This window comes from Rosa rugosa, chromosome 5 (genome assembly GCF_958449725.1).
Source record: "Rosa rugosa chromosome 5, drRosRugo1.1, whole genome shotgun sequence".
In the NCBI taxonomy this organism is placed as follows: Eukaryota; Viridiplantae; Streptophyta; class Magnoliopsida; order Rosales; family Rosaceae; genus Rosa; species Rosa rugosa.
In genome coordinates, this window is record NC_084824.1 from 25,876,848 (window position 1) to 25,903,409 (window position 26,562).

Consider the following 26,562-nt stretch of genomic DNA (forward strand, 5'->3'; position numbering starts at 1 on the left):
AATTATCGGCAAACCCGAGTCCTATGTGATGATTTTTCTTAATGGGATTGTGCCGATTTCATTTGCGGGCACTAAAGAGCCGGTTGCGTATGGGGAATTGATCTCCATTTGGGGCATTGGACCGAGTGTTAATGGGAAGCTGATTCTGGAGACCATGCCAAGGTCTATCACCTACTTCTATCTCTAGTATAGTTCATACATTGCCATGTTACAGTGTGTAGCACCTTGCCAAGGTTTATCATCAAACCATGATGGATTGAGCAGTGCATCCATGACATTTTTATTTGTCAATGGGTTAAAAACAATTGCAAAGGGATGAAGTGTTTTTAGGAGATGACTCTTGCTTTTCAACTGTATTCATCCTATTCATTTTTTTTTCCAAATTATAAAAGAGGGGTAAAGTAGAGATTAAATTTTGACAAAAACTTAGATAGGTCCAAAGAGAAAATTTTGAAGTCTGAATAGAACCACCCTTTGAATTCATGTAATCTCCTCATTTTTTTCTTTATGTTAACGTTAGTGTCCGAGGGGACTCTAGTTAGCTATAAATAAAGAGAGAGAGAGAGATTGACACAAGATGTATAGTGGTTCGCCTCCGCCTGAGCGGGAGACTACGTCCACTTGAAAGCTTATACTAGTGTGTCGAGCCTTGCGGCCTAACAAGATTACAAAGTATGTAATGGGATGTTGAGTTGTGGGAGGGGGGCATTCCTTTTATAGATGAAGGAATGCCCTTCCTATACTTATTCTTCGATGTGGGATAAGTTTTCACATAATTCTAGTATAGAAAGCTTAGAAGCATGTAGAAAGCTATGTTGTGGTGACATCTTGGCAAGGGCGGGAAGGTGGCTTCCCGGTGGCGGATTTGTGACTTCCGGATACCGCCGCGTAGCCTGAACATAGGGCTACATGATGCATGTCTCGGTTGGGCCTTGCCATGCCTTGTGGATGTCCCAAAGTGGGTGTTACTTATGCTTGGTGATGTAGTAAATACTCCATATTGTTGGAGGTATGTACAAGTGCCCGAAGTCCCCAAGTAAGAGGAGCTTCTTGGTTGGGGAGTTCAAATCATGAAGTCATCAAGCATAAGTAACCGGGCGGCACGGGGCCCCTACAAGTCCCCGAACTCCGTAAGCAAGAAGGGACTCGTTAACCTGCACAACAAAAACAAAAAGCAGGCATACGTAGAATGCGCGTTGCATGGAGCAACAATATAAACGTATGAGGTGCGTGAGACATGTTGATGTATACACGCGAATGGCGTCGAGGACGATCGATTATGACGTACAAGCTCGAGAGCGCGTATGGTCGTGTGAGCATATGGATTGCATATGATAAATGCACGTTGTATGAGCGCTGCGAAGGTAAGCGTTTGTTTGGTTGTCGCTTGTATTAATGGAACGCGAAAAGAATTCAATTTGTCGGGAGCGGCAAATGGTAGAAGAATTCCATGTTCCATTAATGTGTGGGGTGTCGAGTAGACATGAATGTGAAGATTGGGAATGCCGGGAAGGCGTGAGCGGGAAGCTCGAGGATTGCCGGGAAGGCATGAGCGGGAAGCTCGTGAGCGGAAGCTCAATGGGTTGCCGGGAAGGCATGAGCGGGAAGCTCGTGAGCGGAAGCTCAATGGGGCGCCGGGAAGGCATGAGCGGGAAGCTCGTGAGCGGAAGCTCAATGGGGCGCCGGGAAGGCATGAGCGGGAAGCTCGAGGGGGATGAGCGGAAGCTCAATGGGTTGCCGGGAAGGCATGAGCGGGAAGCTCGTGAGCGGAAGCTCAATGGGGCGCCGGGAAGGCATGAGCGGGAAGCTCGTGAGCGGAAGCTCAATGGGGCGCCGGGAAGGCATGAGCGGGAAGCTCGTGAGCGGAAGCTCAATGGGGCGCCGGGAAGGCATGAGCGGGAAGCTCGAGGGGGATGAGCGGAAGCTCAATGGGTTGCCGGGAAGGCATGAGCGGGAAGCTCGTGAGCGGAAGCTCAATGGGGCGCCGGGAAGGCATGAGCGGGAAGCTCGTGAGCGGAAGCTCAATGGGGCGGGCCCCTGGTAGGCCCCGCTAGAGAGTCCCCGACTCCCCAGCCATGTTTGTTGAGGGGGAGCTGCACGGAGCAGAGGGTGTTGGGAAGCGATCCCAATCTTTGGTACCCAAGCGTCGGGGTTAACTGCCGGATCAATGGCTGCCGTAGGCTGCGTTAACTAGTCCCTTGCTGCCGGATCAATGGCTATTATGAGGCGTTGCCTGACCGCATGGCGGTTTTGGTCGTAGACCGTGGATGTGTACAGTATGTATTTGCATGAAAAAATGACAAACACATAGAGCAAGCATGTGCAAGTAGTAAAGTGGCCAAGAACATGTCGTAGGCATGCTTAAGGGTCATGGAGACATGTATAGACATGGCAATAGCTCTAATTGAAAGAGCGTAAGAGATAAGATGTTGTTACTTAACTTATGCCGATTTGGAGGCTAGCGGAGTTATCCGAGCATGACGGTCTGTTGCTTGGCGGATAAAGTACTCCAATAATGTCCGTCGAGTCGTAGTTGCGGTTGAATGCGCAATGGAAATAGAAATTTCCTTGAAGCAAAATATATGATTAATATGTGGATTTGAAAAAATCAACACCAAAAATTTGCATATGTACTTTGATGGAATTATAAGCAAAGTGTATAAGCAAATGTAGTGCTTGATGACAAATATCATGCATATATGTCTATTTACTTTGAATGTCAAATGGGTGAGGAACGGAATTCCTTATGTGCGATGATGGAGCATAGCCGTGACGGCATCATTTATATGTAAATGCACTAGTCAAATGGCACAAATAATCACTTGAATTGACATATGCAAGTAGCAGCCTATACATGTGTGTACACGTTCCTGCCCATAAGATATATGGCTATAAGCATAGCTCAATTAATGGACCGATAAGTGTGTGACGTTGCACATACGTGGTACTATAGTAGAGCATGGCAGATCACGTAATTAGCAAAGCAGGCAGAGACTATTAAAGCATAGGAAATGATCTTGTAGGCCTGTTGACTACTATAAGCACGTGGTAGGCATATACACATAGCATGCTTAACAGATGGCATGTGCGTATAATATGTAGAGTGGTGGACATATGAATGCCATCATGGGCTACCAACTTTAAATGCATGGCATGTATGTGCGTTTGCAAAGTAATGAGAATATAATATATATGCTGTAGCTGATGATAATAGGCATATTTAGATGCTTTAGCTCTGCACTGAAGAAAACTCATCTGTTTTTTAGTTTGTGGCAGAGAGAAGACGTTGAGCTGCACCCGAGGCTTGAGGCAGCAAAGAGGGACTGCGAGATTGAATGGGTGCCCAAAGCAGTTTTCTGAGTATGAAGAGGAGGTTGAAGATCCGCCCAGAAAGTTGAAACTTTGCCCAGAGTATTGAAGCTCCGCCGGGAGTGAAGCTCTGTCAACTAGCTTAAACACAAACATGTTTAAGCGGAGGAGGCTGCAGTCGCTGGCGGAGGAGCACAGCTGAGCTGGTTATCGCTGATGGAGTAGTGCAGCCGGCGGGGAAAAAGTCTGGCGGAGCGGAGCATGGTGCTCGGCGGAGCAGCTGGCCGGTCGAGGCAGCCTAGCGGAGCATGGTGCGCAGTGACGGACCGGAGCGGAAGTTGCCCGGAGTTTCGCAGCGGAGCCAAGGTTGGCGGAAGTTCTCGTTCAGCGGAGCGGAATCCGCTGCCAGAATCCGACGGAGATGCAATCTGCAACAGGGAGCTCGCAGCGGGGACTGCACACCGGCACTGCAGTGCGCAGGGGAGAGCCGGGCGGTGCCGCACTGGGCGGAGTGTGTCCGCTGATGAAATCCGGCGGAGCCGTTTCGGAGTGGAAGCTCGAGCTCGCAGCAGACCTGGCGGCATATCGAAGGAGGAGCGCAGCGGAGGCCTGTAGTGGGCGGAACTGCGAAGTTGGGCGGAGCGGAAGAAGGAAAGCGCTGCACGAGAAATTGTTTGGGTGTGGAGAACAATTTCTTGGGTGTCCGGAGAAATTTTTTGCCGGCAAAATTTTTTTTTTTTTTTTGAGTTGGGCGTTGACCAGCCCTATGGGCGTTGACCGAGCTTTCATCAGCGTTGACTAGCCTTGACCAAGCCTTGTTCGGCGTTGACTAGCCTTGACCAAGCCTTGTTCGGCGTTGACCAAACGTTGACCGGCCCTGATGGGCGTTGACCGAGCATTGACCGCCCCATACGCTGGTGTTTCTGCAAGTTTTGACCACTCTATGGGCGTTGACTAACTCCGCTGGGCGTTGACCGCGTGTTGACCAGCCCGCAAGGTGCAAATTTCTGCACACTCTGCTCTAGTTGCCGCCAAGAGACATTAATTCAAACATAAACTCAAAGAAGGAAGGAATTTCTTCAAGCTCCGCTAAGCAGACTTAGCTCACGGTAGGTGACGAAGCCACTGTGTTGGCTTCCCACAGACGGCGCCAATGTTAACGTTAGTGTCCGAGGGGACTCTAGTTAGCTATAAATAAAGAGAGAGAGAGAGATTGACACAAGATGTATAGTGGTTCGCCTCCGCCTGAGCGGGAGACTACGTCCACTTGAAAGCTTATACTAGTGTGTCGAGCCTTGCGGCCTAACAAGATTACAAAGTATGTAATGGGATGTTGAGTTGTGGGAGGGGGGCATTCCTTTTATAGATGAAGGAATGCCCTTCCTATACTTATTCTTCGATGTGGGATAAGTTTTCACATAATTCTAGTATAGAAAGCTTAGAAGCATGTAGAAAGCTATGTTGTGGTGACATCTTGGCAAGGGCGGGAAGGTGGCTTCCCGGTGGCGGATTTGTGACTTCCGGATACCGCCGCGTAGCCTGAACATAGGGCTACATGATGCATGTCTCGGTTGGGCCTTGCCATGCCTTGTGGATGTCCCAAAGTGGGTGTTACTTATGCTTGGTGATGTAGTAAATACTCCATATTATTGGAGGTATGTACACTTTAATCAAAGGTTTTTTTGTCTAATTTAAGGGACATTAATTAGTCTCCATTTCCCCCATGAAATTTTTATTACCTCCCAATAAAATCCAATAAACTTTTATTGCCCCTAATAAAAGATTTTGAATTGATGTAATCTCCGCATATATAATCTCCGCATATATAGGGATGGCGAGCCGTGCTCTGGTTGGCATCACTATTTCGGCTTCTTTGTTTCGTACCACGGCCCCGACGGGGGTGACTTTGTGGCCAATTCCGTTCTCTAGGGAGGAGAGCATGGATCTGGATTGGGCGTCGTTCTCCTTCTAGAAGAGATTGGCTAATCTTTGATGGCGGAACCAGTGAAGGTTTGCTATTGATGGTTGGGCTGCTGCAGGAAGGAAGCTGGATCTTGTTCTGGTGGTTGATGTCGCTGATGTCGGAGATCGATGCAGTTGTGGCTGGAGATGGTCGCGGTCCCGTATTTGGCCAGAGTTGCAGGTATGGCCGAAGAGGATGGTCGGACAACGTCTAGAGGCGGGTGACTGCTGAAGTTGGGTGCCCTGTGCTGGGTGTCCAGATCAATCTGGGTTTCTTAGTTTATGGGTTGTTATCGGGCCCATATCACTGTCTCGACTTTTTTCAACCTTTTGGAGGGCCAGATCTATCCATGGGTCTGGAAGCCCATAAAAAAGCCACCGGCAAAGCGAGCTAAGAAAGTGGAAAAATTAGCCAATGGACTATCGGAATTTTTTGCCAACCACATTGAGCTCGTAGTCATATTTATGCTGGACTCTTGTAATACCTGATATATATGCATGCATGACTCTTAGTATCTCTAATATGTATGCTTGTGTCACACCCGACCCCTGCAACATGACTAAATGAATCTTTGAATAAATTCAATATTGTTCAAGTAAATTTAGAATATGTGTCTGGCCCAAAGTCTAGGTTACTTGACCTAGTTGTAATAGGGTTTTGAATTAGAGATATTCTCGGAGATATTCATAGATATCCGATTAATTGTACGATTATCTTTCCTTGTACAACTCTGATTCTATGTTTTGTAATCCTCTATATAAAGAGGCCCCTATTATCAATGAAAGCACAACTCAATTCTCTCACAATTTCAGTTTTCCTTAAACACGTTATCAGCACGAAGCCCTAACCCTGAAACAAATAACTAAAACCCTAAATCCGAATACAAAACCTTGAAACCTTTTCTGCCTCCGCCACACAACTTGAAGCTCTTGACCCCAAGAATCCAGAACCGGCGGCAGAACCACCAGAACAGGCCGGAAACCTACCGAACCGGCCATCGGAAGCTCCAAACCACCCACAGCAAATATTCCACCGGTTCACCACCTTTCGGACTTCCAATTTCTACCAAAATTTGCCAAAATTAGCCCCCCAATGCCATCATTCAGGAACTGGAAGCCAAATCCAGAAAGCCGGCTTAAAAATTACTGAACCATCCGACTGAACCTCGTCTAGAAAAACTGGTAGAAGCAGAAGAAGAAAAAAAAAGAAAAGCTCGCGGCCCAATTGCTGACAGAAATCCACCAAGCCACAAGCCGCAGCCTAAAGCCACAGCCCAAGCCGCATCCCAAGCCACGGCCCACTGACGTTAGCTCACCTCCGTTCCACGTTAGCACGCCAACTCACCGACAGCCACGTCAGCTCCATAGTGCCACGTCACCTCCGGCACTGCCACGTCAGATCCAGTACTGCCACATCACCTTCGGCCAGTTTTCCGGGGACCTATTTCAAGGTATTTTTTTACTAAAAGGTCCCGTTTTTGGAGTTTTTATTCAATTTCTCTTATTTTTATCGGGAACTTGCAAACTCCCTTCTTCTACCCCCCTTTCTTCATCATAGGGGAGACCTAATTAAGCCGAACTGTGGGGATTCGTGCTCACTCCAAGATTGGAGCTTGTAGAGTCCTCCAAACTTAGAGTTTGTTGAGAAGTTATGATCGACCACAAACACATCATTATTTCGATCCAATCCAACCCCTCTTGGAAGCGACTACGCTCGGAAATTCCTAATTTCTTAGAAGCGACTACGCTCAGAAATGTTATATGTTTTCGTGGTAGCTTTTTCCGCTCCGAAACTAACCCTTTTTCTTGTTCTCTTTCAAGATGAGTAACCTTAAAAAATTGGACTTTGCTCCATTAGGAACAACTGGTGCTGGATATCACAGGTGGGTTTGTGATGTCTGCCAACATCTCAAGGCCGATGGAATCCTGGATACGATTCTTGAGCCTAGCCAGGACGTGCTAACTGTTGAGCAAGCTCAAGCTTTGGAAGCAAATAGAGCATCTTTAGAGGCAAATAAGGCGAAAGCCATCATCCTAATGACTCGTCATATGGATGATTCGCTCCAGTACGAGTGTATGAATGAAGAAGACCCCAGAAGGCTGTGGGTCTCACTCGAAGAAAGATTTGGCAACGTCCGTGACTCCCTGCTTCCTAATCTAGAAGTGAGATGGCATAGCCTTCGCTTCTGTGATTTCAAGTCAGTTCTTGACTACAACTCGGAAGCACTTCGCATTAAATCCTTAATGGAATTCTGTGGTAAAGAGATCACAGATGCGATGTTGATTGAGAAGACTCTCTCTACCTTCCCCGTCTCTGCATTGATGGTTGCTAAGAACTATCGAATCGATGTTACTGCAGGGCGGATCACAAGGTTTCATGAGCTTATTGGAGCTATGAATGTAGCTGAAAAGCATGACAACATCCTTGTGAAGAACTATAATTCGAGATCCGTGGAAACAGAGCATATTCTGGAATCCAATTATAGTCGCGCCTCTAAGAGAGGGCGCCAAGAGCGAAACCCTAATCTTAGGGATATTTCTGGACGTTCTGGTCCATATAATCGCTCTACTTGGGAAGGTAACCACCAAAATAGGCGAACACGGAACCGAAGAGGTAAATGTGGAAAGAGAGTGGGAGGCAACGCCTCTGGCCATCTTGGTGGCGCCACCAACACTAAGAGCCATCTAAACGACGCTTTAAAAGCGCCTCAATCAATGGAGTCTGAGCAAAGAGATGTATGTTCTCGATGTGGAGTATCCGATCATTGGGCACACATTTGTAGAGCTCGTGAAGAAATTGTCACCGCCTACAAAGCATATTGTGAAGTAAGAGAAGTTCACTACATGGAACAATAAGATCAAGAAGTTGATCTAGAGTGAAGGATTGAAGACTACAAATCTGGCTGGGATCAATAGATCGCCAATTCTATTTAAGTCTTTATATTTCCAAGAGATGTAATAGGCAATTGCCATATACTTTGTAGTAAATGTCATTGGTTTAGTTTTTCTTCACATAGGCTCATCCAAAATGAGTATGATGTCTAGGAAGATTTTGAGATAAGTGGTACTTAAGCGAGCTTTGCTCCACCGACATCTCTCTACTCACCTGGTCATATTTATTTTGGAGTAATTGAAAGAAGTCAAACGACTACCTTTGTTTTGCATTAGCTAGCACGGATGAGATTCTTTGAATGGTTAAGAGACAATGATGTACACCATTGGCTTATGAATAAAATTTTGAGTTCTTTTCATTATGACTCTATTTTGATTATGAGCATATTACTTTGTGACTACGACGGCTGAGCCATCAATATTAATTCAAGGACATGGAATAGCCCAAGTTCCCCTTGCCAAATGGCACCTTGATTACTGTCACAGAAACTCTCTACGCTCCTAGGGAAAATCGCACCTGTGTATAGCCAACGGATTCCATGCAAAAACGCATGTAGAGAACGGAAATGATTTCATTTGCAATACCTCTAACGATTGCGAACAAAGGCGCATCTTAGAGAAGTTTATGTGTCTTTCTAGTGGACTCTATGTCACTATTCGAGCTATTAAATCCAATAAAGTTATGAGATAAGATCTCTTGGATTTAGACACATATTGGATTTGTCACGACAGGATAGGTCATTCTGGTCATGATATGATGATTCGTCTATTAAAGACTTCACACGGACATCTATTCTCTCGAGCGAAATGAAGCATGAATCAAAAGTTGATTCCTGGACTAAGTGTGACCGCTGCCGTTACCTCCGGAGCCGCCGCTGTCCACCACCAGCCTAGGGATGGCATAATCCTTATCCATGATACCATGGATAGCGTACATCATGCTGATGACGCCCCAGATGATGTTGCAATCACCAACTTTGCTTCAAATAGCATTCTAGATGCTCAGGCCCAACCATAAACCACACATAAAGCTCAACCAATGCAAGCCTTTATATCCCAACCAGTTCATGCATCATCATCATCATCCCAGCCAACACGGCCATCTTCAGAGCCAATAAGTGGAAACCAGTTAATGCATCCCACAACTGGGATAAAGATAACGACCAAGTCCCCTGCAAAGAGGAAGAGAGCTCAGGCAAACAAGTAAGTCTTAAGTATAGTAGTTCTTCTTAGGTGTATAATGAGTTTTCAGGTAGCATTGCACTTTTTTTTGGTCCACTTTGTTACTTTTCAGTTGTTTTTGATGCTTAGTAAATTTTCCTATTGCTTTGGTACTTTGTCATTTGAAATTGATCAGTTGGCAACTCGCAATTTATTATTTATCAAATTTGGTACTTGCTTGAACCATAATTATCAGTTACTTCATCCCATTTGTGTTTGATTTTAGTGTTGATAATGGCCGTCTGTCTCCAAAAATTTGGCAAGTTTGTTTATTGTTTTGTTTAATGTGAAGATGAAATATAGGCAAACACGACCATTGAATTTATCTCATTTTGATGTATTAGGCTAACTGAATAAGCAAGCTAACTGGCCACTATTGAACTAAAATGCTACAACTATAATCAATTGATCTAATTGATTATATTGTTTCTTTGACTGCAGGAACTGAAATCCTACAATGAGGCTTTCAGGAGCTTCAGAAGAAACATGGCGCCGTGAAATTGTTGTATGGTTATCAACGGACTTTTGAGAAAAAGTTTGGTTGTTGTTGAAGAAATAGATTTTCCATGTTGAGAATATATGTCATCCCACATGGGAAAAATGGGACCTTGCCTATAAGTTTATAAGGGTTTGAGCCACTCCATCCATTGCCAATTGGTTTTGGATGTGAACCCCAGATTACTTTATCATGGTATCAGAGCGGGTTACCCACGTGTGCATGCCTAACGGCCACACGGGCTCCACGTCACCCAAAGTTGTCCACATGTATGGCTTGAAAATTCGCCACACGTGCGGGGGCATGTTGAGAATATATGTCATCCCACATGGGAAAACTGGGACCTTGCCTATAAGTTTATAAGGGTTTGGGCCACTCCATCCATTGCCAATTGGTTTTGGATGCGAACCAGCATGAGGTATTCTTGACCAAGGCCATGGAGTGTGGCTACAACAAGATCGGCATCAGAAACTGGTTGATTGATGGAGGCGAGAGAGTCAGCAATTGACTTTGCTTGTTGGAGATAGGCATCGATAGTTTGGGTGCCCTTTTGGAGATCAAATAGTTGAAGCTTTAGACTTGTAGCACCGGCAGCAGATTTCTGAGCAAAATGGCGAGACAAGCAGTCCCAGATGGATTTGGAAGTGTCGAATCCAACGGTAAGATGAGCGATATTTTCAGTGAGGGAGGTATTGAGAATGCTCACAATTTGTTGATCGACGGTAACCCAGTCGTCATGGGACGGATTGGGAATAGATTTGGCAGGAGTATCAGTGGTTGCCGGAGTGGTGATGGTGACGGCTGGTTCTGGAATGGTGCCATCAACATAGCCCCAGAGATTAGCACCACGGAGGTAAGGTTTGATTTGGCGTAGCCACACCAAGTAATTGGCTTCATGAAGTTTAATGAATTGAGAAGTGTTTTGGGTGGGGGCAGGGGTGTTGGAAGATGAGGAAGGGGCCATTGAGGAAGAGAAACGAATAAAAGAAGAGATAGACACAGGTTAGAACGTGAAACCTAGTCTGATACCATGAAGAAATAGATTTTCCATTGATTTGTGCAATTGCACCCTTTACAATATATAGCAGTTTATAAGTTTACATTTACAGAAAACATTCAATTGTAATTACAATAATTAACTAGCTGCTTAATCCTAGTAACTGATGCTAAACTCTAGCTATAACAGATCCTTGACAATAGCAATATCAAGCTAGAGATGCATCAATTAATGGAGGAGATTTTGTTGTAACTGAAGCTTGATCTGTGGAAGAGATATGCAAAGAATCTGTGGTTTTAACAGTTGTTGTATTCTTGTTCTTTTTTTTTTTTTTTTCAAGGTTGTAGCATTTTAGTTTCGAAAAAACTGAAAGTTACAACTATACCTTCCTTTTCTGCTATTACAACATTCCTTTCTGCTGAATGTTCCTTGACTTTTAAGCTCTTTAATCCTGTACTAATTTACATGATGCAGAATAAAATTTAATTTATTTGGTTCTGTTGGTAATGGTTTTGGAAAATCATAATGGTGCGAACATATATGGAAAAATGTCTCACCACCTATAGATATATAAAAAGTAGCCAATGGGAGAGGGATCGATTTATATAGCATGTTGCTGCACATAGGTTGACCTCCCCAATTGTTAATAGTTGGAGGTGAACGTAAATTAATAACATTAGCAATGTCTTCTTCTTCTCCTTTTAATGTATTGTTACCAAGTAAAACTACAGAGTTTTCTGGTAAGTTTGTTTCTCCTTCTAGGTTTTAGCAATGAACATAAATGGCGCATTGGTGCATCATTCAAGTTATTACTTATTAATGGAGATGTACGTACATGGTGAATCATAAGGCAGATCATTCCACAGGCATTATGTTTACCATATTTCAAGTTTTGTTTAACTTAAAGATGCTATCAGGGTTGAAAGCTCCATGGTAATATATGTCAAACCCAATTAGGCTTTTCCTCCTTCATGCGTTGTGTAATTTCAAACGTATTTGTTATTATTTGGACATTTCTAGTGATTCTATTTACTTTTACCACATAGTGATTATATAAATAGAGGAAAAGGCATATCCAAAGAGGACAGCTCTGTACTCTACTAAAAATATGCAAAATCAATAATTTTACATTCCAAGGATAGTATTAATCACTTCTTTTTCTTTTGTTGATTATTGTTTTTATACGTTCTCTGATTGTATCCAATTGCCCCTCTGCAATTTAAGAGTCTGGGGAACCCAAGAAATTAAAGGCTAGAAATGCGGCTGTGTTGGAAGCACCTGAACACAATGAGATCGACAAAGCTAAGAAGGTCCTTTTACAATAAAATATTATGTGGGATTTGTGGAGGTGAAGGCCATAACAGAAGGACCTGTAAATCAAAAGACCAAGCTATCAGCAGTCAACACTGTTGTAACTAAAAACTCTTTTTCAGAGTTCAATGTACTCCTTTAAATGAATATAAGGTTATGAATTAGTTATTTGATTTCATTTGTTGTTGTAGGAGCAACTAGCAAGAGACTGTGCAAGTTGATACAGCAGATCCAGGGAATAGGCAAGCTGATGCTCTACTAGTTGAACAAAACAGGTAACTGATTGCTTGATTAAAGGGATGATTAATTTAGGGTTGCTTGTTGTATGAATCTTATTTCAGGGTTTTAGTGCTTCCATAGGGATACAGTTAAGGTTTGACCCTTCATTTCTTGCTTCAGCCTAAGTCATTGAAGGTTCTTTTAATTGTGCTCTGAGACAGTGTTCTTTTGCTACATAAGATGTGATTCGTACTGCTCTATCTTTTTCATGTTGAAGAATCAGCTTCAATTTGTTTCATTCTGTTGTTTGTAATGGATCTCAGAAATCATAATGGCGTGAACATGTATTAGAAAAGAAAAAAAAAAGAAAAAGAAAAATTGAATCAGTACCTATATATCGTTAACTAGTGACCTTTGCAACACCAATGTGAGAGGGGGGTTGTAAGTTCTGCTGCACAGATGTTGACATTCCCAGTCCAACCGCTTAGTGACCTCTATCTCTCTGTTTTTTTTTTTTTTTTTCCATCCCTAAGGCTTCGTAATTGTTTTGGATGCACCCAGGTGGAGAGTTGCAAGTGAAGAATTCATATTTGTATTAGGATTTGATGAGAAATCCTAGTAGACTTGGTTAAACTTCCTAATTAGACATGGTATATGTGTCAAAGTTTGTTCCTTTCAGGAATAGGATGTTTCTCCTGTAATGGGAAGGATTGATTCTTTGTAGGACCAATAGGATTATAATTGGTGCCTATATATATGGACAGTATACCATGGTAAGCAATCAATCAGACAGAAGAGTGTATAAAGAGTGTTTTTGAAAAGTAATTCTGTGAGAGTGGGTGTACGTAGGTGCCATAATGTCAACGAAGGCGTTAATTGTAGCAGGAGAAAAACCTCTTGAACAAATTAACAACGTATCTACTCGTATACGTGTTCCCATGAAGAGGTCTGGCATTGGATCTAGAGGTAAAAGGATTCCACTTCTTACTAACCATTTCAAGGTGGGAGTGAACAAATATACAGATGACTTTTACCACTATAGTATTGCAATGCAATATGATGACGGAACTCCAGTTGAAGGAAAAGGCATTCGATGCAAAGTTCTTGATAAAATTAAAGAGATATACGGCATGGAGCTGGCAAACAAAGAATTTGCGTATGATGGAGAGAAAAGCTTGTTTACTGTTGGTCAACTCCCTCATAAAAGACTTGATTTCATGATCGTATTGGATGACATGTCATTGAGCAGGTCTGGGGGATCCCGACGCGGTTACTTTTTAGAAGAGAGGGAGGGTGATAGGAAGAGAGTAAAGCAGTCATTTGGTTCCAAAACAATAAAGGTGCAGTTCAACTTTGCTGCTATAATCCCAATGCAAGCAATTGCGAATGCCTTACGAGGTCAGGACTCTGACCATTTTCAGGAAGCAGTTAGAGTTCTTGACATCATTCTTAGGCAGAATGCAGCAAAGCAGGGTTGTCTCCTTGTTCGGCAGTCATTCTTCCATAACAAGCCGAGGAGCTTTATAGAGCTGGGAGGAGGGGTGTTAGGCTGTAGGGGTTTACATTCAAGCTTCCGGGCCACCCAAGGTGGCCTATGTCTGAATATGGATGTATCCACTACAATGATTCTAAAACCTGGTCCTGTTGTGAATTTCCTCATCGAGAACCAAAATGTCAAAACTCCTTACCAGATTGATTGGACTAAGGCTAAGAGGATGCTTAAAAATCTGAAGATTGTGACCTATGCCTCCAAGAAGGAGTACAAAATCACTGGATTGAGTGATAAACCCTGCAGACAGCAGACCTTCTTTTTGAAATCAAAAAAAGGACAGAATGGAGATGGAGTAGAGATCACAGTGTGTGAATACTTTGCTCAGTATAAGCAGATGCAGTTACGCGATTCAGCAGATTTTCCATGCATAAATGTTGGAAAGCCAAAGAAACCATCCTACTTTCCTCTTGAGCTTTGTGACTTGGTTTCTTTGCAACGCTATACCAAGTCATTGTCCAATATCCAAAGGGCTTCACTAGTGGAGAAGTCTAGGCAGAAGCCCCAGGAGCGAATGTCAACTTTGCGTGATGCACTGAGGAGTAGCAAGTATGAGGCTGACGTGATGCTTCGTTCTGCTGGAATATCGATTGGTACAGAACTCATGCAGGTTGAAGGTCGTGTGTTGTCAGCCCCAAATTTGAAAGTGGGAAATGGAGATGTCATTTTTCCTAGGAATGGGAGATGGAATTTCAACAATAAAAAACTAGTAGATCCTGTAAAACTAGAACGCTGGGCTGTTGTGAATTTCTCTGCTCGCTGTGACATTCGGTACCTGGTTGACACTATGATAAAGTGTGGAGATATGAAAGGAATTTCCATCAAGCCTCCATTTGGTGTGTTTGAAGAGAGTATTCAGAACAGACGTCAGTCAGCTCCGGTTAGAGTAGAAAAGATGTTTGAATACATTAAGCCCAAACTTCCAGGACCACCACAGTTTTTGTTGTGCATTCTCCCAGAGAGGAAGAATTCTGAGATATATGGTCCATGGAAAAGGAAAAACCTTTCAGACATTGGGATTGCAACGCAGTGCATTGCACCTACGAAGGTGAACGATCAATACATCACTAACGTGCTCCTGAAAATTAATGCAAAGCTAGGTGGAATGAACTCCTTGCTAACTATGGAGCATTCTCCTTCTCTACCTTTGGTTTCCAAGTCCCCTACTCTGATATTAGGGATGGATGTGTCACATGGCTCACCTGGGCAGTCAAATATGCCTTCTATTGCAGCAGTGGTCAGTTCTAGGCACTGGCCTTGGATTTCTCGTTACCGAGCTGCAGTTCGTACTCAGTCACCAAAAGTAGAAATGGTTGCCAATCTGTTCAAGCCTGTGTCTGATAAAGAGGACCAAGGCATAGTCAAAGAACTTTTGCTAGACTTTTATAATACTTCAAACTACAGGAAACCGGAGCAGATTATTATCTTCAGGGATGGAGTGAGTGAATCACAGTTCAACCAAGTCTTGAATCTGGAATTGGATCAGATTATTAAGGCCTGCAAGTTCATTGACGAGAGCTGGTCGCCAAAGTTCATGGTTATTATTGCACAAAAGAGACATCACACAAAATTCTTTCAGGCTGGTGGTTCTTCTGATAATGTTCCACCTGGGACTATCGTTGACAACAAAGTCTGTGATCCAAGAAACAATGATTTCTACTTGTGTTCTCATGCTGGGATGATTGGAACAAGTCGGCCTACTCATTATCATGTTCTATATGATGAACTTGGCTTTTCAGCAGATGACTTGCAAGACCTAGTTCATTCTTTGTCGTATGTTTATCAAAGGAGCACGACGGCCGTATCTCTAGTTGCTCCAATATGCTATGCCCATCTAGCAGCAGCACAGATGAGTCAGTTCATTAGGTTTGATGAAATGTCAGAGACTGCCTCAAGCCAAGGTAGTGTTACTGTTGCTGGAGATGTGCCAGTGCAAGAATTACCCAGGCTACATAAAAATGTCGTCAACTCCATGTTCTTCTGTTGATCGAGGATTAGGACTGGTTTAGGTTGTAGGACATTGCGCTTAGCTACTTATTTTTGTTTCTTTCCAGCAAGGGGTCATCATGGCCGGGCCAGGTCATCACGGGCCTGGCCCAGTCCTACCCTAAATTTTAGGGTTCAGGATAGGGTCGGGTCGGAAGAGCCTAGTCAAAGTCAATGAAACTTATGATAGAGTCGGGGCTTCGATATGTAAGTCATTACCCGCCTTTAAGACCCATTCCGTAAGGGTCAAAAGGGTCAGGTCGGGTCGGCCTTCTGAATAGGGTTGACAAGAGCCGAAAGGGCCTTACTTTGTTTGACAATAAAATCAAAATGTGGCTCAATGGTTGTATCGGTGGGTAATCCAATACTCATTTTTTATATTGACTGTATTTAATATCTACATTTTTTTTTGAAGTTAATAACATTATCAATTACAAAATAATAAAAGGATAAGTTGTATGTGGATGATAAAAAAATGAACATATTTAGAATATAGAAAAAATAGAAGATTATTAGGACTTGTTTGGACGGGCTTAAAGAGCCAGGTCGAGCTTGGCTCTTATGGGCTCAAACGGGCTGGGCTGGGCTTCATTTCTATGGTCCTTACCCTACCCTATTTGAAAAATGGTTGGGCCGTCCTTCCTTAATACAAGGATTGGGCTGGGCGGACTTCAAATGGGTTTAGGGCTTAAGGGCCAAATGATGACCCCTATTTCCAACATAAGGTTTTCACCTCCCATTACTTGTACTTTTCTGTTACTTGCTTTTTGTGTAAATAAGGGTGACATAAATTGCAATTTAATCTAGATTGTAATGCTCATTAAGTTGGTCATATTTTGCGATTTGACAATTTTGTGTTATATATATCTCTCCCAGAGTTATGTGTATAGGAATGTAAGTTTCGGTAATGCTGGTTTGTGTGGCCTTTATGAGTAGTTTGAAGTTTTTTTTTTAGGCAAAAAGGTCATCCATTATGCAATTCATCAAGCAGTATAATAACGACACACCTCTCTGGGTCGACAATAAGAATTGTTACTTAGAGTACACTACAAAGCTCACCCCTAGTAAACTACCTAGCACACCCACCTTTTAGGATTAAGCCCAAAACAAGAAAAACTATATCTCTAAAGTAAAGTAAAAGAGTCAACATAGCATCTGATTTCCTTATCAATCTCTTCACTCAAAAAAAGAAAAAAACTAGCTCATCATCATTTCATAAAAAAGGATGGAGAACCAAAACTAAAATAAAAAATATAAACCGTAAAAGCCTGTGAGCCCAAGACCTAGCCCACAGAACCCCAACGGCCCTGGTTTGGGCCATTAGCCATAGTCAAGCATAACAAATCGGACAAGCCCAACAAGAGCAAATCTTAGCAATAGCCATCCCCACAAGTATGCTGCCACCCATGTCATCCCACTTGCAGTCGCTGAACCTGCCAGTAGACCTAAGAGGACAGCCCCTCAATCCCGCATACTTAAGCCAGCTGAGAGCCCCGAATCTGACTCCTCTAGCCCCACTGAAAGCAATAGAAAGGGGTCCTGAGCCTGAGCAAAACCGATTCACCTTCACCACTTCGTCAGACCAGCAGATCCACCCGAAATTTGCTTATGTCAACAATAGTACCCCGCCATCAACACTGCCACTGAAGGCTACGCCTCTGCCAATTGCAGTAATCACCATTGGTGAAACAAAGAACCGAGTCCTAGCCAAACTCAAATCAGCTGCAGCAACACCGATCATGTCCTCATAGAAAGCAACAAAACCGAAAGTAGATAGACATCAACCAAGGAACATGGAGTATTGTCGAGCAAACTTGTTGTCACCGCCCAAGAGTAGACGAGAGAGAGAATTGAAAGAACACCCTTCGTCGTCGCACGTACAGGACCGCCACCAACCAGAACTAGCTGCCGTCTATAATCCTCTCGTATGAGAGTCAGAAGAGAGCATTTTTGTTGTCTATTTAGTATTGTGCAAATAATGTTCAACATACTAGAGTAGCAGTTTGAGTTTGAGCCTGAGAAATGCAAATATTAATTGGAATAAGTTCGTTCACATGTTATTTCGAAGTTGATGGTCTTCTTGGGTTTCTGCCAAGACCTAAGAGGCTAAGACTAAAACTGTATGTTGGATAGTGAATTGGCATATTGAAGTTGCAGAGGCAAGTCATAGGTGCTGTCAAATTATTATGATTGAGAAAAAACTCAAACCTAGAACTGTTGGTGACTTTGTAAATCATGCATTAATGCACGATGAACTATTAAACTCTAGTTTCTCCTAAATCATAAGTAATACGGCTCCATCGCATATTGTTTGTGTCCTTTCTATCTCCATGGATTGTGCTTTGTGGGGGTGGTCAACCATTTTAGCCCCGCAAGTAAGACAAATATAAATGTGGAAATGATTGCATTAGTAAGTGCAGCAATCATTACAACAGTAATTGCGGCAATCAAAGCACAATTAAGTATGAGAATAATTGTAGCCATTAGTGGCAATAATTACAGGATTAAGTACGGTATTAATCGTGATTTGCCGCCCAAGTCATTGGCGACTTCCCATGTAAGTTTACTTATAGCCCAAGCCGTAGTGCACCAATAAATAAAGGGCAAGATGACCAGGTATGACATCCAATTCTGATTGAGTTTACTACAGTCGACTAAGAAATATACTGATTTAGGCATTGAAGAGTTTTCTGTGGGTACCCCCTTTCCTCAAATCAACGGACAGAGGAAGCTCCCTAATTTGTCGGCGATAGGTCAGCGACAAAGAGAAGTCTTCCGTTCTTCGTCGTCCGATCAACGATGAAAAGAAGTCTCCCAGCTCGTCGTCGTCAGGTCACCAACGAAGAGAAACCTCTAGCTCATTGTCCTTAGGTCAACGATGAAGAGAAGCCTCCGGTTCATCGTCTTCAGGTCAGTGACGAAGAGAAGCCTCAGGTTCGTCGTAGTCAGGTTAGCGATGAAGCAAAGAAGAGAAGCGTCCAACTCGTCGTCGTCAAGGTCAAGGACGAAGAGAAGATTCTCGATTGTTCCTGGTTCAGTTCTCGCTCCAGTCTGTATTTATTGGTGGGTCAAAATCTTAAATGGAATTTTTCATCACCAACAAGTGGCACTGTCTGTGGGGAAATACTTTTTCCTAAAAAGTGATGGCAGGAGCAGCACCTGACGAAATCTCCTTTTTGTCACTAAGGACTAGGAACAATGAAATCCAACCCCCAAATGGACCTGCCCCAAACCCAATTGGAGATCTGAACTTGCCTCTAATTGGCGAGATGCAAAGGTTGAGGCAAGCACTTGAGCAACTCTAAAGGGAAAAGTAGGACCGAGAGGCCCGCTGACGGTGAAGGCTCGAAAGAATTTTACAACTCGACAATGACTCATCAGACGACGAGGCCAGCGGCGACACTCGCCAAACCAACAGAGTTACAAATGCGGGCACTAACAGTGTCACCTGCGGAGGCATCAGAGGACCTCTTGCCTAGGAGTTGGGCGACACACTTAATGGAGGACCAAATGACGGGACCGGTGCTGGCTAATCCAAGAGAGCGCACAAGGAAAAACATCCTTATGTTTTTCCTTTCTTGGAGGACTTCCTGTTGGATTTTCCTCCCTTGATGGGCTTGTACTGTTGTTGGGCTTATGTTGTTTTTCTTTTCAGTTTGTATGCAATTTTGGCCAAAAGTTTGTTGGGATCTTTGCTTGTATATTTTTTGTTTGTTTAATAAAAGAAAATTCTTTCATTGAAAAATAAAAATGATATATTTGAAAAAATATTAATGTGTCGAATGAGTCAAAATTCAATAACCATTTGTAATTTTGCCTAAAAAGAAAAATGAAAAGGAAAGCTGAATGTAGCCGAACCCAATAAGCTGACCCAAGTCCATTATTTTCCATTTTCCAATGCGCGCTCATTTGTTGATATTTCCATTTTCAAGTCTTGTTGCTTTTACACTTCCCAACGAAGCCGAGCACTTCTTCAAATTCTTCCTCCTCACATAGCTCTCCGATCTAACCAGTAATACCCTAGCTTTGAAACGACGGCGATTCAACTATGAAGATAACGGAGCTACAACGGCACCGTGATCCACCAGACAGACCCCAGAAACAATACGATGAAGAAGAAGCAGACCTAGGGCACGACACTGTTCATCAGAGACCCTATCTTTTGCAGTTGCCAAACCGCAGAATAGTCGACATCCACTGCAGAATCCCAATCAAGACACTCATCAAATGCAGGCGCGTATGCAAGTCTTGGCGATCTTTGTTCTCACATCCTCGATTCACCAAAGACCTACTTGCCAGAACACCCACTTGCTATTTGGTGATGGCTTCGGGTAGGTACTTCTTGCTTGACTTCAATGATACTTCGACCCCGAACGGCGTCGCAGCACTGAAAACAACATTTCTTAGAAGCAGCGACGACTTTGTGGGATCATGCAATGGCTTCCTCTGTTTATACAAGAAGCAGCTAAACCGTCAGGGTTTTTTCATATCCAATCCCATCACCGGTGAGTGTTTACCTCTTCCGAAACCGATGAAGCAAGATGATCCTCCCCCCATTTCTTGTGGGCCTTCTGCTGATGCCATCACTAATAACATATTGGCTTTTCTAGAATCCACTCGTCCAAAGTCTGTTAAGGAAATTGTGTATCAATCTTGTTGTGCATTTGGGTTTGGGTTTAGTCCCATCAGTGGTGTCTACAAAGTAGTTCTCTTTACTTCTTCAAGGTTAATGGAAGCTTCATCTCCGCGTGAGTTTGTGCTTAGAAGTGGACCTCCGAAGGTGATGGTTCTGACTGTGGGTGCTGGGAGTTGGAGACATATTGGGGACTCTGTTATGTGCAATTTTGACCATCAGTCAGGAATTTATCTTAATGGCTGTCTTCATTGGATAGGTCTACCCACTCAGGGTGCTCGTTTTATATATGCGTTTGACATTGAAAGTGAGTGCTTCCAACAGATACATCTACCTCCTTTTACTTTAGATAACGAGATAACTAAATGTAACCTTGGAGTTGTGAACGGGTGCCTCTCTATAACTGTTCCTTCAAGTTATAATTTCACTGTTTGGGTGATGAAGGATCATGGTGTTAAGGATCCTTGGACAAAAGAGCTTGATATTAAAGTGGATTTGCATTTAGGGTGTGGTTCTTCTACTCAAGTTTTGAATTCTTTAAAGGAACGGCAAGTATTGTTGTTACAGAACAGGTTGCAGGCTCATATTCCTGGAAGAAGAGGCTTTGTGGGGGTTGAGGTTGATGGGATACCATCTTCGATTGACGCTTCATATCTCTACGTTCCAAGCTTCGTTTCACTTAAAGATGTCTTTGGGGGTCATAACTTGAAGGTAATATCTGCCAAACCCAATCAAGTGTTTTGTCTTTGATTGTATTGTATTAAGCTCTCTTTCATGTGATGTGCAACTTTCAAACTTATTTGTTATTACTGATATGTTTCTAGTGATTCTATTTACTTTTGCTGCATAGAGGCTGATAGCTAATAGTTAAGATCCTTGTGATGTCATGTCCAAAGAGACCGTTAATTGTATATACCAAGCTATGTTACCCCTATAAGGAGCTGCTAATATTAGTGTTTCTTTTTTCTTTTTTCTTTTTCTTTGGTGATTTCTGGTTGTATTCTGATAGACTGATAGTATCCATGCAATTGCCCCTATAGTCTGGAGACCCAATAAATCGAGAGCTAGAGAGTCTTTCTTGTTCTTTCTGTTAAGTTTTACTTGATTTAAGATATGATATTTAGTGTTGCTTGGTTTGATGAAGCTCATTTCAGGGTTTTAATGCTTCCATACTGATATGGTTCAAAATGATTGATTCAATGTCGGTTTGATTAGTCATTTAGTTGTCATTCTGATTTCTTGTTGTCAATGATTATGTATGTATATTTTTTCAGGTGATGGATTTGGTTCCTTCATTTCCTTGTGTGTTTTCATGTGATGGATCTGTTTTTAGTCTCGATATAGTTTCAAATGATGGAAGATAGATTCTTTGATGCTTGCTTTTATGATATTGTAATATTGAGGGTGTAAAACAATGCCTGTAATACCACATAAGTCTGTTAACCATCATTTCTGTGACCTCAATTGATGAATCCCAAATGGTAATATTCTGCCTTAGATAAATCAATTAGTACACTATTGACCCACAGTTTCACCATCTATATAGGAGAAAAGAGGACCCAAGAAGGCACAAACAACACATAATGACAAAGAAGAAGCAGAGCAATTGCACAGCATTGATAAGACACCCTACCTTCTGCAATTGCCAAACCGCGTCATAGTTGACATCCACTGTAAAATCCCAATCAAGACACTCATCAAATGCAGGCGAGTATGCAAGTCTTGGCGATCTTTGTTCTCAGATCCTCGATTCACCAAAGACCTATTTGCCAGAACACCCGCTTGCCATTTGGTGATAGCTTCGTGTAGGTACTTCTTGCTCGACTTCAACGATGCTTCGAGCCCAAACGGTGTGGCAGCACTGAAAACGACATTTCATAGAAGCAGCGAAGACATTGTGGGATCATGTAATGGCTTCCTCTGCTTGTACAAGAAGGAGCTAAATTGTCACGGATTTTACATATCCAATCCCATTACATGTGAGTCTTTACCTCTTCCAAAACCTATCAAGCAAGATGATCCTCCTCCCATTTCTTGTGGGCCTTCTGCTGATGCCATCACTAATAACATATTGGCTTTTCTAGAATCCACTCGTCCAAAGTCTGTTAAGGAAATTGTGTATCAATCTTGTTGTGCATTTGGGTTTGGGTTTAGTCCCATCAGTGGTGTCTACAAAGTAGTTCTCTTTACTTCTTCAAGGCTCATAGAAGCTTCATCTCCGCGTGAGTTTGTGCTTAGAAGTGGACCTCCGAAGGTGATGGTTCTGACTGTTGGCTCTGCGAGTTGGAGACATATTGGGGACTCTGTTATGTGCAATTTTGATCATCAGTCAGGAATTTATCTTAATGGATGTCTTCATTGGATAGGTCTACCCACTCAGGGTTCTCGTTTTATATATGCGTTTGACATTGAAAGTGAGTGTTTCCAACAGATACATCTACCTCCTTTTATTTTGGATAACAAGATAACTAAATGTAACCTTGGAGTTGTGAACGGGTGCCTCTCTATAACTGTTCCTTCAAGTTATAATTTCACAGTTTGGGTGAAGAAGGATCATGATGTTAAGAAGCCTTGGACTAAAGAGCTTGATATTAAAGTGGATTTGCATTTAGGGTGTGGTTCTTCAACTCAAGTTCTGAATTCTTCAAAGGAACGGAAAGTCTTGTTGTTACAGAATAGGTTGCAGGCTCATATTCCTGGAAGAAGGGGCTTTGTGGGGGTTGAGGTTGATGGGATACCATCTTTGATTGACGCATCATATCTCTACGTTCCAAGCTTTGTTTCACTTAAAGATGTCTTTGGGGGTCAAAACTTGAAGGTGATATATGCAATATTTCGTACTTCATACTAATATATGCAAAATCTTTTAATGTTCAATTCCATTTTTTTTATTACTGGTTTGTTTCTTTTGATTCTAATTACATTTGCCTAATAGTGGCTGATAGTCCTTATTGTTAATCTCTCTCCATTGGTTTTGGTAAGCCATTTTCTTACATGTTTGTGTAGCAGATAGAGGTAAACCCTTCTTAAAGGCAAGTCCAAAGAGCAAGTCCAAAGGAAAAGGAAAAACAAAGTTGACTGCTGTTACCTTTTCTTTTTGGACAATTCTTAATTTTTTGTTTTGGACAATCGACTGCTTTTACCTTGAAGGAGCTAGTACTAAGCCCTTTTTGAATTGCATTTTATTCTCTGATAGACTGATAATATCCAATTTCCCCTATAGTTTGGTAGATCTGAAGAATCGAGTGTTAGAGAAGCTGGTGAGTTGCAACAACCTGCACCAAATGAGACAAAGCTCAGAAGGACCTGCAATTTAAAAGACCAATCTGTCAAAAGTCAAAGAGTAAGTACTGTTGTATTTAAACTATCTATCTTAGGGTGATGAATGAGTTACTTAATTTCATTTATTGTTGCAGGGGCCAGGTAATGTGAAAGCTAATGCAGCGGATTATGGGAATGCTGAAGCAGCACAGCGGAATCTTCTATATAAAGCTAATGGATTAAATCAAGGGAATGTGCAATCTAAAGCTGCAGTAGTTGAACACAAACAACAGGTAACTAGTTAGGGTTGCTTGATTTAAGGGATTACTTGGTTTTGTTTGTAATAGGAGGTCAATGAAGGGATTTAATGCTTATATGGCTACTTTTCTTTTAGTGTTGCTTGATTTATAGTATGATTTCTTAGAGCTGCTTGGTTTGATAAAGCTCCTTTCAGTTTTTTAATGCTTATATATGGATAACCTACAAAATTATTAGATCTATATTTGATTAATTATTTGTCAGGTCTGCTTGGTTGTTTTCTAAGATCAAGTATATAGTTTCAGCTGATCGATTTGGTCCCTTGCTCGATTTTTCGTTGCAAGATGGAATATGACTTGCTTGCATGCTTGACTTTCTGTTACTGTACTATCAGGGTGTCATTGACGGATGCGGGTTACTAAATGAGTCTGTTAACTGGTGTTACTCTGACTTAAATTGGTGAACCCCAAATAGGTATTATCCTCAATAGATCTATCTGACTCTACTAAAACACATTTTCAATATCTATGTAGGACATGAGAGCACCGAAGAAGGCAAAAACCACAGATAGGGCTCAACCAATAGAAGCCTCTGCCTCCCAAATAGTGCCGATATCACCATCATCATCCCAGTCCACACAGCCATCTGTTTCGCTGCCATTAACTGGAAATCAGTTCATTCATCCCACAACTGTTCTAAAGATGAAGACCAAGCCCCCTTCAAAGAGCAAGAGAGCTCCAGAAAAGAAGTAACTGTGACTATACTATGGCTTTTTTGGTTACAATCAGTTTTCTGAAAGCTTTGGACTTTCCTTTGGTACAGTTTGTAACTGATCAGTTGTTTTAGAATGTGATAACTGATTCAAGCGTTTTGAAACTTTGCAACGGTACCAATTGTTTTGGCACTTCATCATTTGAAACTGATCAGTGGGCAGTTGGCATTTTGTTATCTTGCAAGCTTGGGACTCGCTTAAATTATAACTTACTTGATCACCTTTGGTTTTGCAAGTTATTGGACTTTGATTCATGGTTGGTTAAATGCTGTGGTAATTGTATTCTCATCAAGCATTGCATCTACTTACATGAATTTGTGATTTGCACATAGCCCGCTTCCTAAATTTTCATTGGTTTCTATATTCCAGAAAGGTGCATTATAAATTCGCCACTTTGAATACAACATGCTTGCAAGTTGCGTAGGTTGATACCATTTCCTGTTGCATATAATTCCTTGTTCCCTTCGCCTACATATTGAACTTCTAACTTTAAATTATTGCATAGTGGAGCTATTGGTTGTGGTATTTATTTATTTATTTTTGAAATAATATTGCTTGTGGTATTTGGAGGAAAGAACTTCGCTGACCAGCCCTGGTCAGGGTGGGCTGACCACAACCAATAAAAATTTGACAGCTGTCCATTTATAAAAAAAAAAATTACTAATTGAAACCCCAAACAGAGAAAAGAGGTATCATTTACCGTCTTGGATAACCCCCCCCCCCCCCCCCCCCCCCTCCCTCTCTCTCTCTCAATACGGGTTTCCTTTTGCATTCTTTTACTGAATTATAGGGATTGGAAGCGATGGGTATTGGATTCGAAGAGATGGAGCGATGGGTATTGGAATCGAAGCGAGACGATGGGTACTGGATCACTGATTAGGTGGTATAAAATTTTGTTTCAGTGTTCTAATCCAAAGAGTTCGATCATCAATTCTGGGTAATTAGATTTTGATTTGTGTTCTCGCTTAGCTTCTTGAAACTCTTTGACAAAAGTTGGTTACGTGATTCTAATTGGATACCCTGTTGCAGGTTAATGGATAGTGAAAATTGTACAAGCTTGGGCAATCAACCAATAAGTGATTCCGAGGACTTACAAGGTAAAGAGCAGTGTGATGATTCTTATTGTGAGCCTATTGATGATTTGCATGTAGTGAATGAAATTGGAAACAATGAAGAGGCAATTGAAGAGGTGATACTTGGAAAAGAGTTTATAGATGTTGAGAGTGCATATAAGTTCTATAAGAATTATGGTGGCAAACATGGATTCAAGTTATTTTGGAGAAGACCGTGTATGAATGAATGTGCTTCAGTTTTGCTATCTGATTTTGGTGCAAAGGGTGTTCTGTGAAATGGAAAGTCTGTAAATTTAATAGAATTTGATTGGGATTTTACCCTTTTTCAAGATGATCGATTTACTCTTCAACTGGGTCAATTTGTGCCTTCGGATGTACACCCTTTAACTAGCTAGTTTTTGTGCTTGTGATTTACATTGTAACAGGGAGAATTAATGCTTACTCATTTCCTTTGCAACTCGGCTTTTGTTCATTATTGTTCCGCATCCTATACCAATATTTGTGTATGTTGATATCTGTTGTTGGTTTTCAAGCTTTACAACACTTGGTTGAACTTCTTGTGATTGTTTTAGAGAATGCGATCTTCTTGGACAAGTTGTTAAGCATTGTACAATGATCCTCGT

General features: G+C 42.2%; 3 protein-coding genes across 3 annotated transcripts; all 3 read left to right on the forward strand.

Moving 5' to 3' along the window:
* Positions 1-13,264: 13,264 nt before the first annotated feature.
* LOC133711440 (protein argonaute 4A-like) lies at positions 13,265-15,943 on the forward strand. Its single transcript, XM_062137566.1, has one exon. It carries the CDS (start codon positions 13,265-13,267, stop codon positions 15,941-15,943), a length of 2,679 nt encoding a protein of 892 aa, XP_061993550.1.
* Positions 15,944-19,855: 3,912 nt separating this feature from the next.
* LOC133710454 (uncharacterized) lies at positions 19,856-25,096 on the forward strand. Its single transcript, XM_062136520.1, has 5 exons — positions 19,856-21,286; positions 22,122-23,393; positions 23,799-23,918; positions 23,992-24,129; positions 24,628-25,096. Exons 1-5 carry the CDS (start codon positions 19,991-19,993, stop codon positions 24,844-24,846), a joined length of 3,045 nt encoding a protein of 1,014 aa, XP_061992504.1. The 5' UTR covers positions 19,856-19,990; the 3' UTR covers positions 24,847-25,096.
* Positions 25,097-25,627: 531 nt separating this feature from the next.
* LOC133708459 (uncharacterized) lies at positions 25,628-26,418 on the forward strand. Its single transcript, XM_062133918.1, has 2 exons — positions 25,628-25,803; positions 25,896-26,418. Exons 1-2 carry the CDS (start codon positions 25,724-25,726, stop codon positions 26,212-26,214), a joined length of 399 nt encoding a protein of 132 aa, XP_061989902.1. The 5' UTR covers positions 25,628-25,723; the 3' UTR covers positions 26,215-26,418.
* Positions 26,419-26,562: the final 144 nt, after the last annotated feature.